The sequence below is a fragment of the Erpetoichthys calabaricus genome, chromosome 8 (genome assembly GCF_900747795.2).
Source record: "Erpetoichthys calabaricus chromosome 8, fErpCal1.3, whole genome shotgun sequence".
NCBI lineage: Eukaryota > Metazoa > Chordata > Cladistia > Polypteriformes > Polypteridae > Erpetoichthys > Erpetoichthys calabaricus.
The window spans coordinates 178,168,745-178,182,127 of record NC_041401.2 but is presented as its reverse complement, the minus strand read 5'-3'; the positions used below and the strand labels follow the sequence as shown (position 1 = coordinate 178,182,127).

Here is a 13,383-nt window from a genome sequence, read left to right as displayed (position 1 = left end):
TGTGTTTTGACTTAAATTATATTCTAATTTAACTTTCTCCAAGAAAAACTCTTTATTGGCTCACCTTAACAGTAAAGAATTTAAATGAATGTGCTAGAAATTATTCAAAATTATAGTTATTTTTTTGTACTTTTCACTGTCTCATTTCTGGTTTGCAGTGGAATTATCAACCAATTTTATATTAAAGTATTTTGGATTTTATACCATGGTTTTTGTAGTCCTAAACTATATGTAGTGTGTTGGCTGAAACATCCTTGGTTCTGGTTTTCTTTATTTTTATTTACTGATTGTTAATGTTCTCTTCCACAGTTAACAAACACAAGCCATGGATTGAAACAACATATCATGGAATAATTACAGAAAATGATAACAAGGTGCTTCTAGATCCGCCTTTAATTGCATTGGATAAAGATGCTCCTCTTCAGCATGCGGGTAAAGAAGATTTATTTCTGTTTGTTGTTTTGGTAGTTAGCATACCTTGTTGCATTTTCATTTTTCTTTAAATTTTAAACAATAGACGTATTTGTTTAATAAAATACTGACTGCAGCAGTACGCTGAAGACATTATATAATATTTTGAGTTACTTAATGCCTTCTAGGATAATTTACTTAATTTTCTTTGCACCTTGCTGGTTGGTTAATTCCATATTTAAATATAATTTACTTAGTACATAACATATATGACTCAGAATTATTAATTTATAAACAGCCAGAAGTTCTCCAGCATAAATCCAAGCATAGATTTAAGGACTAATTAAAGGGACTCATTTCTCATCAGTGCAACTTACAATGTTATACACTTGTTTTGGACTTGTTTCACTTGTGAAAGAAAGGAAAAAAAGGGTTAATTAATAAGGTAATTGCAAATTGCAGTTTCATTATTTACTTTTAATATATTTTCTACAGTTGATTTAATTTAACACAAACATATTTAAAAGAATAAGGATTTAGAGATTAAATTAATGTACACATTACTTGAAAAAAAAGTTAATACAAACTATTTAAAATCTCTACTTTTGTTCTGATAAGTGAAGCTTCTAAATAAAGGTTTAAACAATTGAATAGAGGCAGTTTACAGTTTTAAATTATTATTATGCAAAGAAATGTTTGTGATTTAAAGCAGGTGTTGCACATACTGGATTTTTTCTTCTTGTCATGTTGGATCAGAATAATCAAAGACATTCCTAGTTTTATTCACAGTAAAGTTAAAGCAAAGCAGCTGACTTTTTGATTGAACTGTGCTCTTTAATTACAGAACCTCTTTTATTTGAGAGATCATATGGTTTACATACTTTCTCAAAATTGCAAGGAAATGTTTTATCCTGTTAAGAGTTTACTATATTAATGGTCATAAATGTTTTAATATTTCTTCTGAAAGTGAAGCAACACAGTATGAAGGTATAAGGTTTGAAGTTTTAAATATTTCCATATCCCTTTAGGCAAGTTTGGTTATGACTTTATTGAGTGACTAACTGTATTCTGTAAAGTGTAATCTAGTAATGCATTGTTGGTAGCACTTGCAGATGCAAACTTGCAGAGAAGGTGATCTCTGATCAGCTTACTTTAATGTTTATTTTGAACAGATGTATAGAAGTTTGTGGTTTGAAGCAGGTTCAATCCTGTGAGTTTACCAGGGAAACTTGTAACAAATACTGGGCTAGCAGGAGAATGGGATGCATGTTTTGCAACAGGCTTTTAGTTTGTTGTTAACATCGTCAACAAAACTGTGTAATATGCCACAATGAATTAATGATGCATATTACATTATTTGAATTAAATATGAGATGGCTGTCTGTAAATCATTTATGAAGAGGTTCTATAAACCTTAACTGTTGATTAATTTTCCTTTCTCTTTATGTTTACAGTAAGTGTTTTACTGTATATGCCATTTGAAATTTTGTCAACCCTTGTTGTTTTTCATTTATTACAAATTTATTTTTAATTGGTCCTTACCTTTGCAAAACTGAGGGCTGGGTTATTTAGTCAAAACTATTCCTTGGGGAAAATAGGGTTTATGTCAATCTATTCTATATACATTTCAGAAAAATTAATAAATTAAATAGTAAAAAAAAAAAGTAAATAAAAGTTAGCTTGAGTGCAAAAGCTATTTCAAAATTGTGGTATTTTGCAACTGTTCTACAACAGTGACATTTTCTTACATAATCAGATTGTCTTGTGAAACAGTGGCTTTCATCAGCTATGCATCAGGTTATTTTACCACATAATGTATGCCAAGATAGAATAGTATGTATGATACATAAATAGAAATTATACTGTTTCTTTTTTATTTAAATAGAGGGGCAACCTTTAACATTATGGAAGGCACTGTATAAATGAAATACATATACATACACCCACACCCGCAATATTTGTTTTTATGATCTGCAGTTTAGCAACCTTAGAGTTGTGTGTACAAATTGTCTCTGAATCTATTGATGCAAGTGCCAGTTGTCCTGTGCTGTTTGCAAAACATTAGTTGTAAAAAAAGTGACTCCAGGATGGCTAAGGTCTTTAAATACACTGTTTGCCTTTCTAAGCCAGTGAGCGTTGCATATGTCATGAATAGAAGGCAGATGGGTGCTGGTAGTGCTCTTTGCTGCCTTCGCCACCCTCTGTAGTGCTTTAAGATCTTTGACCTACAACGTGCCTTAACAGGATGAACTCAAGTGTACAGCTCAGGATGTTAGTAAGAACAGATGGAGAAATGCATGCTGCCCTGTTATCCTATTCACTATAGCAATCACTGTATCAATACTTGTCATTTTGTGTTTTGGTTTTTATGCTGTTTGTGAATGGGATGCTCAAACTCAGCCCTTCAACTGGTGTTTAAATAGACTATTCTAAGGACATTTTGGAGTATGAAGTCTGTCACTTATAAAAAGGAAAAAAGCAACATTAACATTAAATCAGTGTAAATTTTAATGTTAGTCATATTGTGTAGTTTTAAAATATTTTCTTTACCAAATGTTGATATTCTTAGCATATTAATTAGGATAACAGTGTATGTTTTTTGTATTTGCTTATATCTTGCCTTTTTTTCAGAAGCTCGTGTTGCATTTTATTGGGTGTGATTAATTTTGGTTTTATTAAATCTTCCTTTTTTCCTCTCTCTTCCTCAGATGCGCTGTGAATGGCCATAGCATGTTAATGTATTGCAGACTGCTTTTGATAGTAAAATTATGCCCCAGTGTTTTCACTCCTTCTCAATTTCTCCTATATGACTGACTTGGGTTTATCTTTTCTCCCTTTATAGAGAGTTTTGAGGTGACTTTTACCAAAGAAGGTGATGATGGGTTCTCTTTCTCTCCCTTTATTTTTTTTTCTTTATGAAATTGTATTAACCCACTAACTCTGGTTATGAGCTGGGCATTCAGCACTTGTACAGAATATCCTGTCATGTTCTGTAATTTTTTTCCTTGGGGTGGTTAAGCAGACAAAAAAGGAAAAAAAAAAACCAAATAAACAAAAACAAACCCAAATTTTACAGCTGGATGAGGTGTGTAATGACCAGTGGCTTTGGTTAGAAATATCTATACGTGAGACATCCATAGTTATAGCTAATAAACATTTCAGTGGTATAGATCTGATTGATATATTTAAACAAATTCCAATTCATATTATTTAGCTTAGTTTAGTCCTCTTTATATGTGGAACATGTTTACTGGAAATATAATGAGTGTATTATAAATGGCACAGTGTAATCGAAATGCAAGACACCTTTGCCATCTTCTCCTGGGAGGTCATACAGCCATCTTTTTCCAGGTGTTCACAAAAATTAGGGTTGCTAATGCTTAAGCTTGGAAAAGAAAAAATAGTCAGTTTGATGTTAACTTTTGTGTATTTTAAGTTTTACTTGTGTTCATTTACTATATGTAGTTGACATTTGAAGTGTATTTTTTGAAAGCTTTATACCACAGAAAACAGTGACTACCATCTAGCCCAAAAAAAGACTATGAAATGACAATCAGGTCACATTGTTATGACATTCATGACAAAGCTTAAATGAAAAAGGAAATAATCATAAACTACACAAGCTCATTTCCTTGAGTACTCTGAGAGTCCATGTTTTCATTGACATTGATAATAATCCTATTTCACGAACGTGTTTAATAATAAAACCTATCATTCCTGTCACATATTATAATAGAGCCTAGTTTTAGGATGTTCTTACCATAATTCCACAGTGCTACTGATTTACTTGGAATTGCAATTGAATGTTGGGAGTTGAAATGAAATGGACAATGAAGTATATTACATAAACAGAAAATGACACTACAAAAACAGATTATTTTACTTTCACTCTGATGTAACGCAACATCTAAAGTGAATAATCAGGAAACCTTCAGTTTTATTTTGGTTCCAATATAGAAAAATCTACAATTTTACCAAGAATATATTTTTGTTCTATTTTGTCAACTTACAGGATCGAGATACATTCAAATTTCTTTTATTAATCTTTTTCTGTTTGCGGCACAGGCCTTTTAATGTGACTTGCTCGGAGTCATATTGTAGGTCTGACACAAAGACTGAACAGGCATAATTGTAAATTAATGATCAACACTCTTAAATCAAGATGTTCACTACACCATCTTGTGGACTGGGTTGGATGCATATACAATTTCATCTAATATCATACCTTGATAATTATCAAGTTGTGACATCTAACCTTGGAAGTCTGGAAATAAACTGGATGAATATCTTTCTTTTAGCATTTCATCAGGGGCTTTTTTGTATATTGTCTTGCACAGATCTGTGGACTGAATGAGGCCTGTAAATGCAAGAGTAGTGAATACCTCCTAGGCATTTTATCGATGTCCCAGGATACATTATCAGTTCATACTGTATAGTTTGTGCAACGCTGATGGGAGAAATTTAAAGAAAAAATGGAATTAAGTGCAGTATGGTAGACAGCTAGCACAAAGGTTATCTTTTTTCAAAATGCACTAGCCGCCTTTTGCGAAATAGAATTGTGCATTTCAATTGTTTCAGCCTTTATTAATCAGGAAAGAAAGTTTGAAGGGTGTGTGGGGCCTATTCATATTGCATCAAAAAGGAACATGGTGGTGACTTTAAACTCACATATGAGTTTTGGACATACCAGTCTTTTCCCTAAATTTTAAATTACTGGGTAGATCACATCATGGCATCAAACAATCTAATTTGTGTACTAAATTCCATATGGTAACTGAATTGTTCATGGTGTTTATTTGCTTAGCACAGCTCTTTGTATTCTGCTGTTCTTTCATCAATTTGCTGCCAAAAAGGTCCTCACCTTGCGGTACACATGCTGGCCAATAGACAACTTGAAATTAATGTCAAAATTCTGAAAAAAAAAATCTTGTAATTAGTCATGCAATGCAATTAACAGATGACAGCTCAAGCTAAGATCCAAAGATTTTTGCATCTGCAGTCCTTTAAATGTGACATGGCATTATCAAAAAGTTTTTTTGTGGTGGTCCTCTCCGTAATGCAAATGAATGTTTAACTTGAAAAGCAAACATCAGTGTTCTGATCTTTATATATATATTTATATATATATATATATATTTATATATATATATATATATATATATATATATATATTCACAGCATTCGAAGTCTGTATCACAATCTGATTGTATGGGTGGTTACCTACCAGGTAACGCTTGTGGTTGGCGCGCACACACACACACACACACACACACACACACACAGGTCCATAAATATTTGGACAGAGACAACTTTTTTCTAATTTTGGTTCTGTACATTACCACAATGAATTTTATAATGAAACAACTCAGATGCAGTTGAAGTGCAGACTTTCAGCTTTAATTCAGTGGGGTGAACAAAACGATTACATAAAAATGTGAGGCAACTAAAGCATTTTTTTAACACAATCCCTTCATTTCATGGGCTCAAAAGTAATTGGACAATTGACTCAAAGGCTATTTCATGAGCAGGTGTGGGCAAGTCCGTCGTTATGTCATTATCAATTAAGCAGATAAAAGGTCTGGAGTTGATTTGAGGTGTGGTGCTTGCATGTAGAAGATTTTGCTGTGAACAGACAACATGCGGTCAAAGGAGCTCTCCATGCAGGTGAAAGAAGCCATCCTTAAGCTGCGAAAACAGAAAAAACCCATCCGAGAAATTGCTACAATATTACGAGTGGCAAAATCTACAGTTTGGTACATCCTGAGAAAGAAAGCAAGCAGTGGTGAACGCAGCAACACAAAAAGACCTGGATGTCCATGGAAGAAAACGGTGGTGGATGATCGCAGAATCATTTCCATGGTGAACAGAAACCCCTGCACAACAGCCAACCTAGTGAGCAACACTCTCCAGGGGGTAGGCATATCGATATCCAAGTCTACCATAAAGAGAAGACTGCATGAAAGTAAATACAGAGGGTGCACTGCAAGGTGCAAGCCACTCATAAGCCTCAAGAATAGAAAGGTTAGATTGGATTTTGCTAAAGAACATCTAAAAATTTCCCATTGGGATTAATAAAGTATCTATCTGTCTATCTGTCTGTCTATCTGTCTGTCTGTCTGTCTGTCTAAAAAAGTCAGCACAGTTGTGGAAAAACATTCTTTGGACAGATGAAACCAAGGTCAACCTCTAACAGAATGATGGCAAGAAAAAAGTATGGAGAAGGCATGGAACAGCTCATTATCCAAAGCATACCACATCATCTGTAAAATACGGTGGAGGCAGTGTGATGGCTTGGGCGTGCATGTCTGCCAGTGGCACTGGGACACTAGTGTTTATTGATGATGTGACACAGGACTCAAGCAGCCGAATGAATTCTGAGGTGTTCAGAGACATACTGTCTGCTCAAATCCAGCTAAATGCAGTCAAATTGATTGGGCGGCATTTCATGATACAGATGGACAATGACCCAAAACATACAGCCAAAGCAACCCAGGAGTTTATTAAAGCAAAGAAGTGGAAAATTCTTGAATGGCCAAGTCAGTCACCTGATCGTAACCCAATTGAGCGTGCATTTCACTTGTTGAAGACTAAACTTCGGACAGAAAGGCCCACAAGCAAACAGCAACTGAAAGCTGCTGCAGTAAAGGCCTGGCAGAGCATTAAAAAGGAGGAAACCCAGCATCTGGTGATGCCCATGAGTTCAACACTTCAGGCTGTCATTGCCAGCAAAGGGTTTTCAACCAAGTATTAGAAATGAACATTTCATTTCCAGTTATTTAATTTGTCCAATTACCATCCATCCATCCATTTTCCAACCTGCTGAATCCGAACACAGGGTCACGGGGGTCTGCTGGAGCCAATCCCAGCCAACACAGGGCACAAGGCAGGAAACAATCCCAGGCAGGGTGCCAACCCACCGCAGGACACACACAAACACACCCACACACCAAGCACACACTAGGGCCAATTTAGAATCGCCAATCCACCTAACCTGCATGTCTTTGGACTGTGGGAGGAAACCCACGCAGACACGGGGAGAACATGCAAACTCCACGCAGGGAGGACCCGGGAAGCGAACCCAGGTCCCCAGATCTTGTCCAATTACTTTTGAGCCTATTTGAGCCAGTTTATTTTTTGATTTCCTGACATTTTTGCTTGTTCACTGCTGATGCTATCATCAAATGCACAACACACACATGGATTCTTTGTTCCTTCCTGTTTGCATCAACTGCATAGCTCTGTGGGTAATATTATTAAAGGGGAAGGCTCATGTATTATACAAAGGTCACATACTAGTCCATAGAAAGAGACATTGCCATTACAACATGAGTACACCAACACTTTCCCAATATCCCTTTGTGTGTGTGTATTCTATTTAATTGCAAGTTTTCAGTAATTTTTTAGACTTCTACTAAAATTAGTATTATATACCCTAGGTGGTTGAGGGGCTGTCCCAACTAACATCAGCCATAGAGCTTTGTGATAATCACACTTGCCAAGGAAAGCATCATGGGACACTAGGGGGGAAAAAAATTGTCCAAGCTGGCTGCATGATGAATATTCAGAAAAATATTTGACAAATAAGGTCACCGGTGAACATGGCATATTTGCTGAAAAAACCGTTTGGCCGAATTTCCCAGGTCAACACTATTTGTTAAATAAAATGGAATAAGTTCAAAAAGCATGTTATTTTTTCACTCTCGTGGACTTTTTTAATGTTATGTTTTGGTTGAAGACCTGGAAAACACTCTATATCAAAAATCGGTAGGAATAGGGCAAATACTTTTTCACAGCACTGCAATGTACATTCTTAGTATGCATAGAAATAACAGATTTTGGTTTGAAATGTATGTAGGTATACTGCAGTGTGACATGATGGGATTGTGAAATTGTGCAGCATGTGCCTAATTGCAAACAAGCAGTCACAAAAGTTATGAAAATCGCAGTTTCATATTAAATGGAAAGTACAGGAAACCATGTCAAAATTGTTTTTTTGGCAAAGCAAATGTCAACTAATTGCTACATGACAAATATAAGTTTAAAAGAAAATACCCCACCCCCCTCCCTTTTCTATGTGAAGTTGTGTCCTTATCAGTAATCATTGTCCTTAGCTTTAACTAGGCTTATCCCAGGTATTGTATGATGCTTGGGAGAAAGCATGCACATTTTTATTAAACCAGTCAAACATGTAAAGGCTTTGGAAACTGAAAAGTATGCACATGCTTTCTGCTGGCTGAGCTAAGTTTCCTTGTAATTTTTCTTCATGAGTCATGTCTGAAATTTAAATGAGTTATTTGGAAAGTTTGACTTTTTTTTTTAAATATAAATAATTAAGCAAAATAGTGTTCAAGTAATTTTCATAGGAAGGCCTCTGCTTCAGCAATACCATTGTACACAAGCTTGCTGCTTTGATCTGGTGTTTTCCTTGATTTCTTATTGTACAACACAAACTTGGATATCCAGAGCAAGAGATTATAAAAAGTACAGTATGATAATGATGAAAAAATATATAAATATTTTTGCCCTGGCTTTTAATGTGACTTTGTTTTCCTCTATTTCTGTAACTTTCCATCCTATAATAAATCTAAGATTCTGTATTTTTCTGTTTTACACAAAGATATTGAGAAATAAATTAACATTAATTCATTTTAATTAACCATAACAAGCTAAAATATAAAAATCATGGCTAGTTTTATATTGTTTAATCAGTCAAGGAATGGAGTTTAATACTACCTTAACAATGGATAATCAGCGAGAATACATGGAGTAGGCTGATCAGGTGTCCTTCTAATCATTGTTACCTACCTGTAGAGCCTACGAGAAGTACTACATAATAAAGTGATGACATTTATTTTATCTGCACCTGCATTTCACTGATGGTAGCATTGGAAAGTAAAGTTTAAGTATATAGTAGAACAATAAATGCCACAGTCAGTCGTTGCTGTTACTATGGAGTGCATCCTTATGGTCACCTTTTAAGGCATAATGAAGTTGATGGATCTGTTTAAAAAGTGGAGGTAAATGTATTTTCTGTTGTACTAGAAGTGTACTTGATAACCCTAGATTCATTGGCTGCACGATTATTCTTCATAGTGACAGTAATTTCTAACTCTGGCATTGGAGAATGACCACCCGGGGGTGATGGTAAATAACCCATAGGCATACATATTATCATCTACATTTTATACAATATGAAATAGAGATTTAGTCTTTCAAAGTTTTATAGCATGTCTATCAGTTGTGTGGAAAATAAATCTAAAATAACGTGTGGCATACCTTGAGATCATGGATGTCTGAAGAACCAAAAAGATATTTCTAACAGATTCTCATCCAGTACTTTATTTTGATTTTCCTATTCTTTTTTTTTCTTTTGAGGGACAAAGGCATTGCACAGGAAGACTTGTTTATGTAGTGCTTATCTAAAATGAACACACGCTCACAGATTCACTGAAATAGGGAAAAATCTCCTATTTGTACCTGCCTTAATCTACCTGCTTCTTGGCTCTTTATAGGAGTAGCTTGGTACAGTAGCTAAACCAGCAGTTAAGCTGCTTGAATATATGCATACATTTACAAACACACACATGTATTTACTGTAAATTCTACACATTTACAGTACTCCTGTGAAATGCCTGTCTACATCTTTTGCTGTTTTCCTGCATGACTGGATGCAATGTAAACAAGTTGCTTGGAAGGCAGATATGCTGTTTTGTAATTTATAACTAAATTTCCCTGAAACTCACCCATATGAAGCACACTGGCTATTGCTTTTTCCACAGACCCTCACCGTATAAACCTTGGCTATAAAGTATGGATATTTATTTATTAATGCAATGTTAGTGATAATGTAATGACTTGCATATATGTTATCTTCTTCTTACTATGATATTTGACTAAAAATCCAGGTGAAATCTGTGGATTTAGGATTCATGGGCAAAATGTTCCATTTGAAGCCATGGTGCTGGACAAAACAACTGGCGAGGGAGTCATTCGCTCCAAGGAAAAGCTTGACTGTGAGCTGCAAAAGGAGCACACATTCACAATACAGGCATATGATTGTGGAGAGGGTCCAGACGGTGCCAACATGAAGAAATCCCACAAGTGAGTACACTTTCTGCGAAAATAGTTAATTTTGACTTATTACTTTGTTAAAGTGGCCTTTTAGGTACCTATTGTCAGTTGCTGTCACAACAACTAATATAGTAGACTACACCTCTGGTAACATACCCTGTATGTGAACTGTTTGAGTTAGGTTGCATTTATTTCTAAACAAGGCTTTAACATACAGTGCAGTCATTCTTTTATAATGAATTATTATTATTATTATTATAAATAAACTGTTCTACATCATGCTACATCCTTGTGTGTCGGGATTTGCATGTATTACGCATTAAAAAGTATTCAGATCCTTTACAAGTTTTGGAATATTGTTTGGTTATAAAAAAATTGACAATATTTTCCAATGCTGCGGTCTTCTCTAAGACAGAAAGAAGTCCTTGCTGAGGACAGGTATTCTGAAAGCTTAACGTTGCCTTCTTCTACATACTTCCCTGGAAAGAGTTTTTCTTTAGGGGCAGGCAGTGTTAAGCTTGTGTCACACATAGTGCTTTACTTTCCTCTCTGCTTCTTATATCTCTACATCTTTGAAAGTGAATGTTGCCCTCTCTGTGACTTTCCCTTACTAGTTTCATTTTGTTATGCAAAATTTTAAGAGATTCTTTTAAAATCAGTATGACTTTTATAATCAGTATGATGAAGCTTACACCTCCTGTGTTCAGGGGAAAATCCAGAGTGCCTTGAAAAACCAGCACAAACATAAGGGTCAAACACAGGGAATTCAAGCTATTTTGCCTGTGGTCTCCATAGCTGGTGCAATGGCCATATCTAACATTCCGAAAACTTTTAAGGAATCTGAATACCTTTATGATACTCTGCATATGCATTGCAGTTTTATGATTGAAAAGTTCCATTTAAGGCCAGAGTTTAATTTTTATAAATAACTCTTTCCATGTGCATAGTACTGTACCACTGCTTCCCTTACAGATGTAGAAAATAGCTAAAATATACTGCATACTAACAAAAAAAAAGTTGAAGTGGTATCTTATTCTTAAATGTCTGATAGTATTTACGTAATGTTTTTTTAACCTCTTAGAGCAACTGTCCATATTCAAGTGAATGATGTGAATGAATACTCTCCTGTATTCAAAGAAAAGTCATACAAAGCAACTGTCATAGAGGGGAAAAAGTATGACAACATCCTTAAAGTGGAAGCTGTTGATGCAGACTGCTCCTTCCAGTTCAGCCAGATTTGCAGCTATGAAATTGTAACTCCAGATGTGCCTTTCACCATTGATAAAGATGGTAATGCTTTTCAGATGCAAGGGACTGTTAAAGAGGGGAATCATACTGACTTGTTGATGGCATAAACATTTTCTTTCTTTTAGGCCTTAATTGTTTATTTTTAACTGCAAACAATATACTGTATATCACTGGATAACGTTTTAAAATTACATGCCCATGTGAATGAATACCTGACTGTGGTTTGGTTGAAAGTAGAACTTTCCTGTCATGGTCAAGAGACACAGTGTTATTGTTAAAAATTCTAATAAAGCTTGTTACACTAATGAAATACACAATTTAATCAAGTAACAAAAAGCAGAAATAAGCTTAATAAATAAATAATAAAGATTAAGTATATTTATTATTTATCTAAACCAGAAACTGATATCAAAAAATTTAATCATAGAATTTTTGTTTTCCTGTTATTGAAATTTATAGGTTTAAAAATTGGGATGAAATGAATGGTTTCATATGAGGTACATGGCCCTTACAAGAAGTCCTTTAAAGTGCCTTGCTCCCAATCTTTTACAAACATGTAAAAGTTTAACAAATTACGGCAGTGACTTTGAATAAGCACAATCTGTTGAATATGTTTTGCTTCTCAATGCCAGCAAGGGGAGGAGGATCCTGCACCCCCCCCCCCCCCTTTTTATTTAAAGTTTAAGTAACTTTTTTTGTCTGTTTTCCTTCGTGTCTGTAGAGAGATATTACAACTGAAATTTGAACACCACATGTGTTCACCACATATAAAAAGTGCTTATAGATAGATTACCTGTTGTAACTTAGTACTAGCGTGTTATACCGTCTTAGCCATTATGAAAATAGTAAAAAGTCAAGCAAAATGACACCTTTTATTGGCTAACTAAAAAGATTACAATATGCAAGCTTTCGAGGCAACTCAGGCCCCTTCTTCAGTACATCTTGCCTGAAGAAGGGGCCCGAGTTGCCTCGAAAGCTTGCATATTCTAATCTTTTTAGTTAGCCAATAAAAGGTGTCATTTTACATGACTTTTCACTACTGTTGTAACTTGAAAGACATATGTGATTTCTGAACTCCTAACAATAATTCTACTTAGCACTAAAAAGAGTAGCTGTCAGAAATGATCATTTGATTGCTATGATATGAATATTTAGGATATTCAGATAATTCATTTGTAAATCACTTAAAGCACATGATGCCTTAGTTTATGTTAAAGAGACACTGGGTGTTGCAGCATCTTGGCAGCATGTGCTGGAGTTTAGCAATCAATTACAAATTGACTAGTCATGATCTAAGATTCCTTGATTACATAAAGTATAATTCAGCTGTCAGTTGTCAAGCTCCTTATTGTAAAGGAGAGATTAAAGAGCCACATACAGACTGGTTCCTCTGGTTGATGATGAGGGTTGGACCAAGCTCTAGTAGAGCTCTTCAGAGTGTCTTACGTTTGAAGAAAATAAATAGGCAGTTTCTGGTGTTGAGGTACAAATATTGACTTAAACAGCTCTGCAACAATTTTGCAATATTTAATAGTACAGTCCTGTTTAAAGTACGTCAATTAAAGAGATTTGAAATACTCTTATATTTTGCAGACTGTAATGTACAGTGTATTCATATATATTTAACATTCACATTAAAATGTCATAGATCCT

General features: G+C 34.8%; 1 protein-coding gene across 5 annotated transcripts in view; it reads left to right on the top strand.

The window, feature by feature from the left end:
- clstn1 (calsyntenin 1) overlaps positions 1 to 13,383 on the top strand; it is a 97,634-nt gene that overhangs the window by 56,788 nt on the left and 27,463 nt on the right. For 3 of the 5 annotated variants that reach the window (XM_028807906.2, XM_028807904.2, XM_051931425.1), the window contains exons 2-5: positions 310 to 432; positions 3,254 to 3,283; positions 10,317 to 10,512; positions 11,564 to 11,772. In XM_028807906.2, the coding sequence (XP_028663739.1) occupies positions 310 to 432; positions 3,254 to 3,283; positions 10,317 to 10,512; positions 11,564 to 11,772 (558 nt within the window). The remainder of the gene's footprint in view (positions 1 to 309; positions 433 to 3,253; positions 3,284 to 10,316; positions 10,513 to 11,563; positions 11,773 to 13,383) is intronic. The other 2 variants (XM_028807907.2, XM_028807905.2) reach the window with 1 other exon arrangement.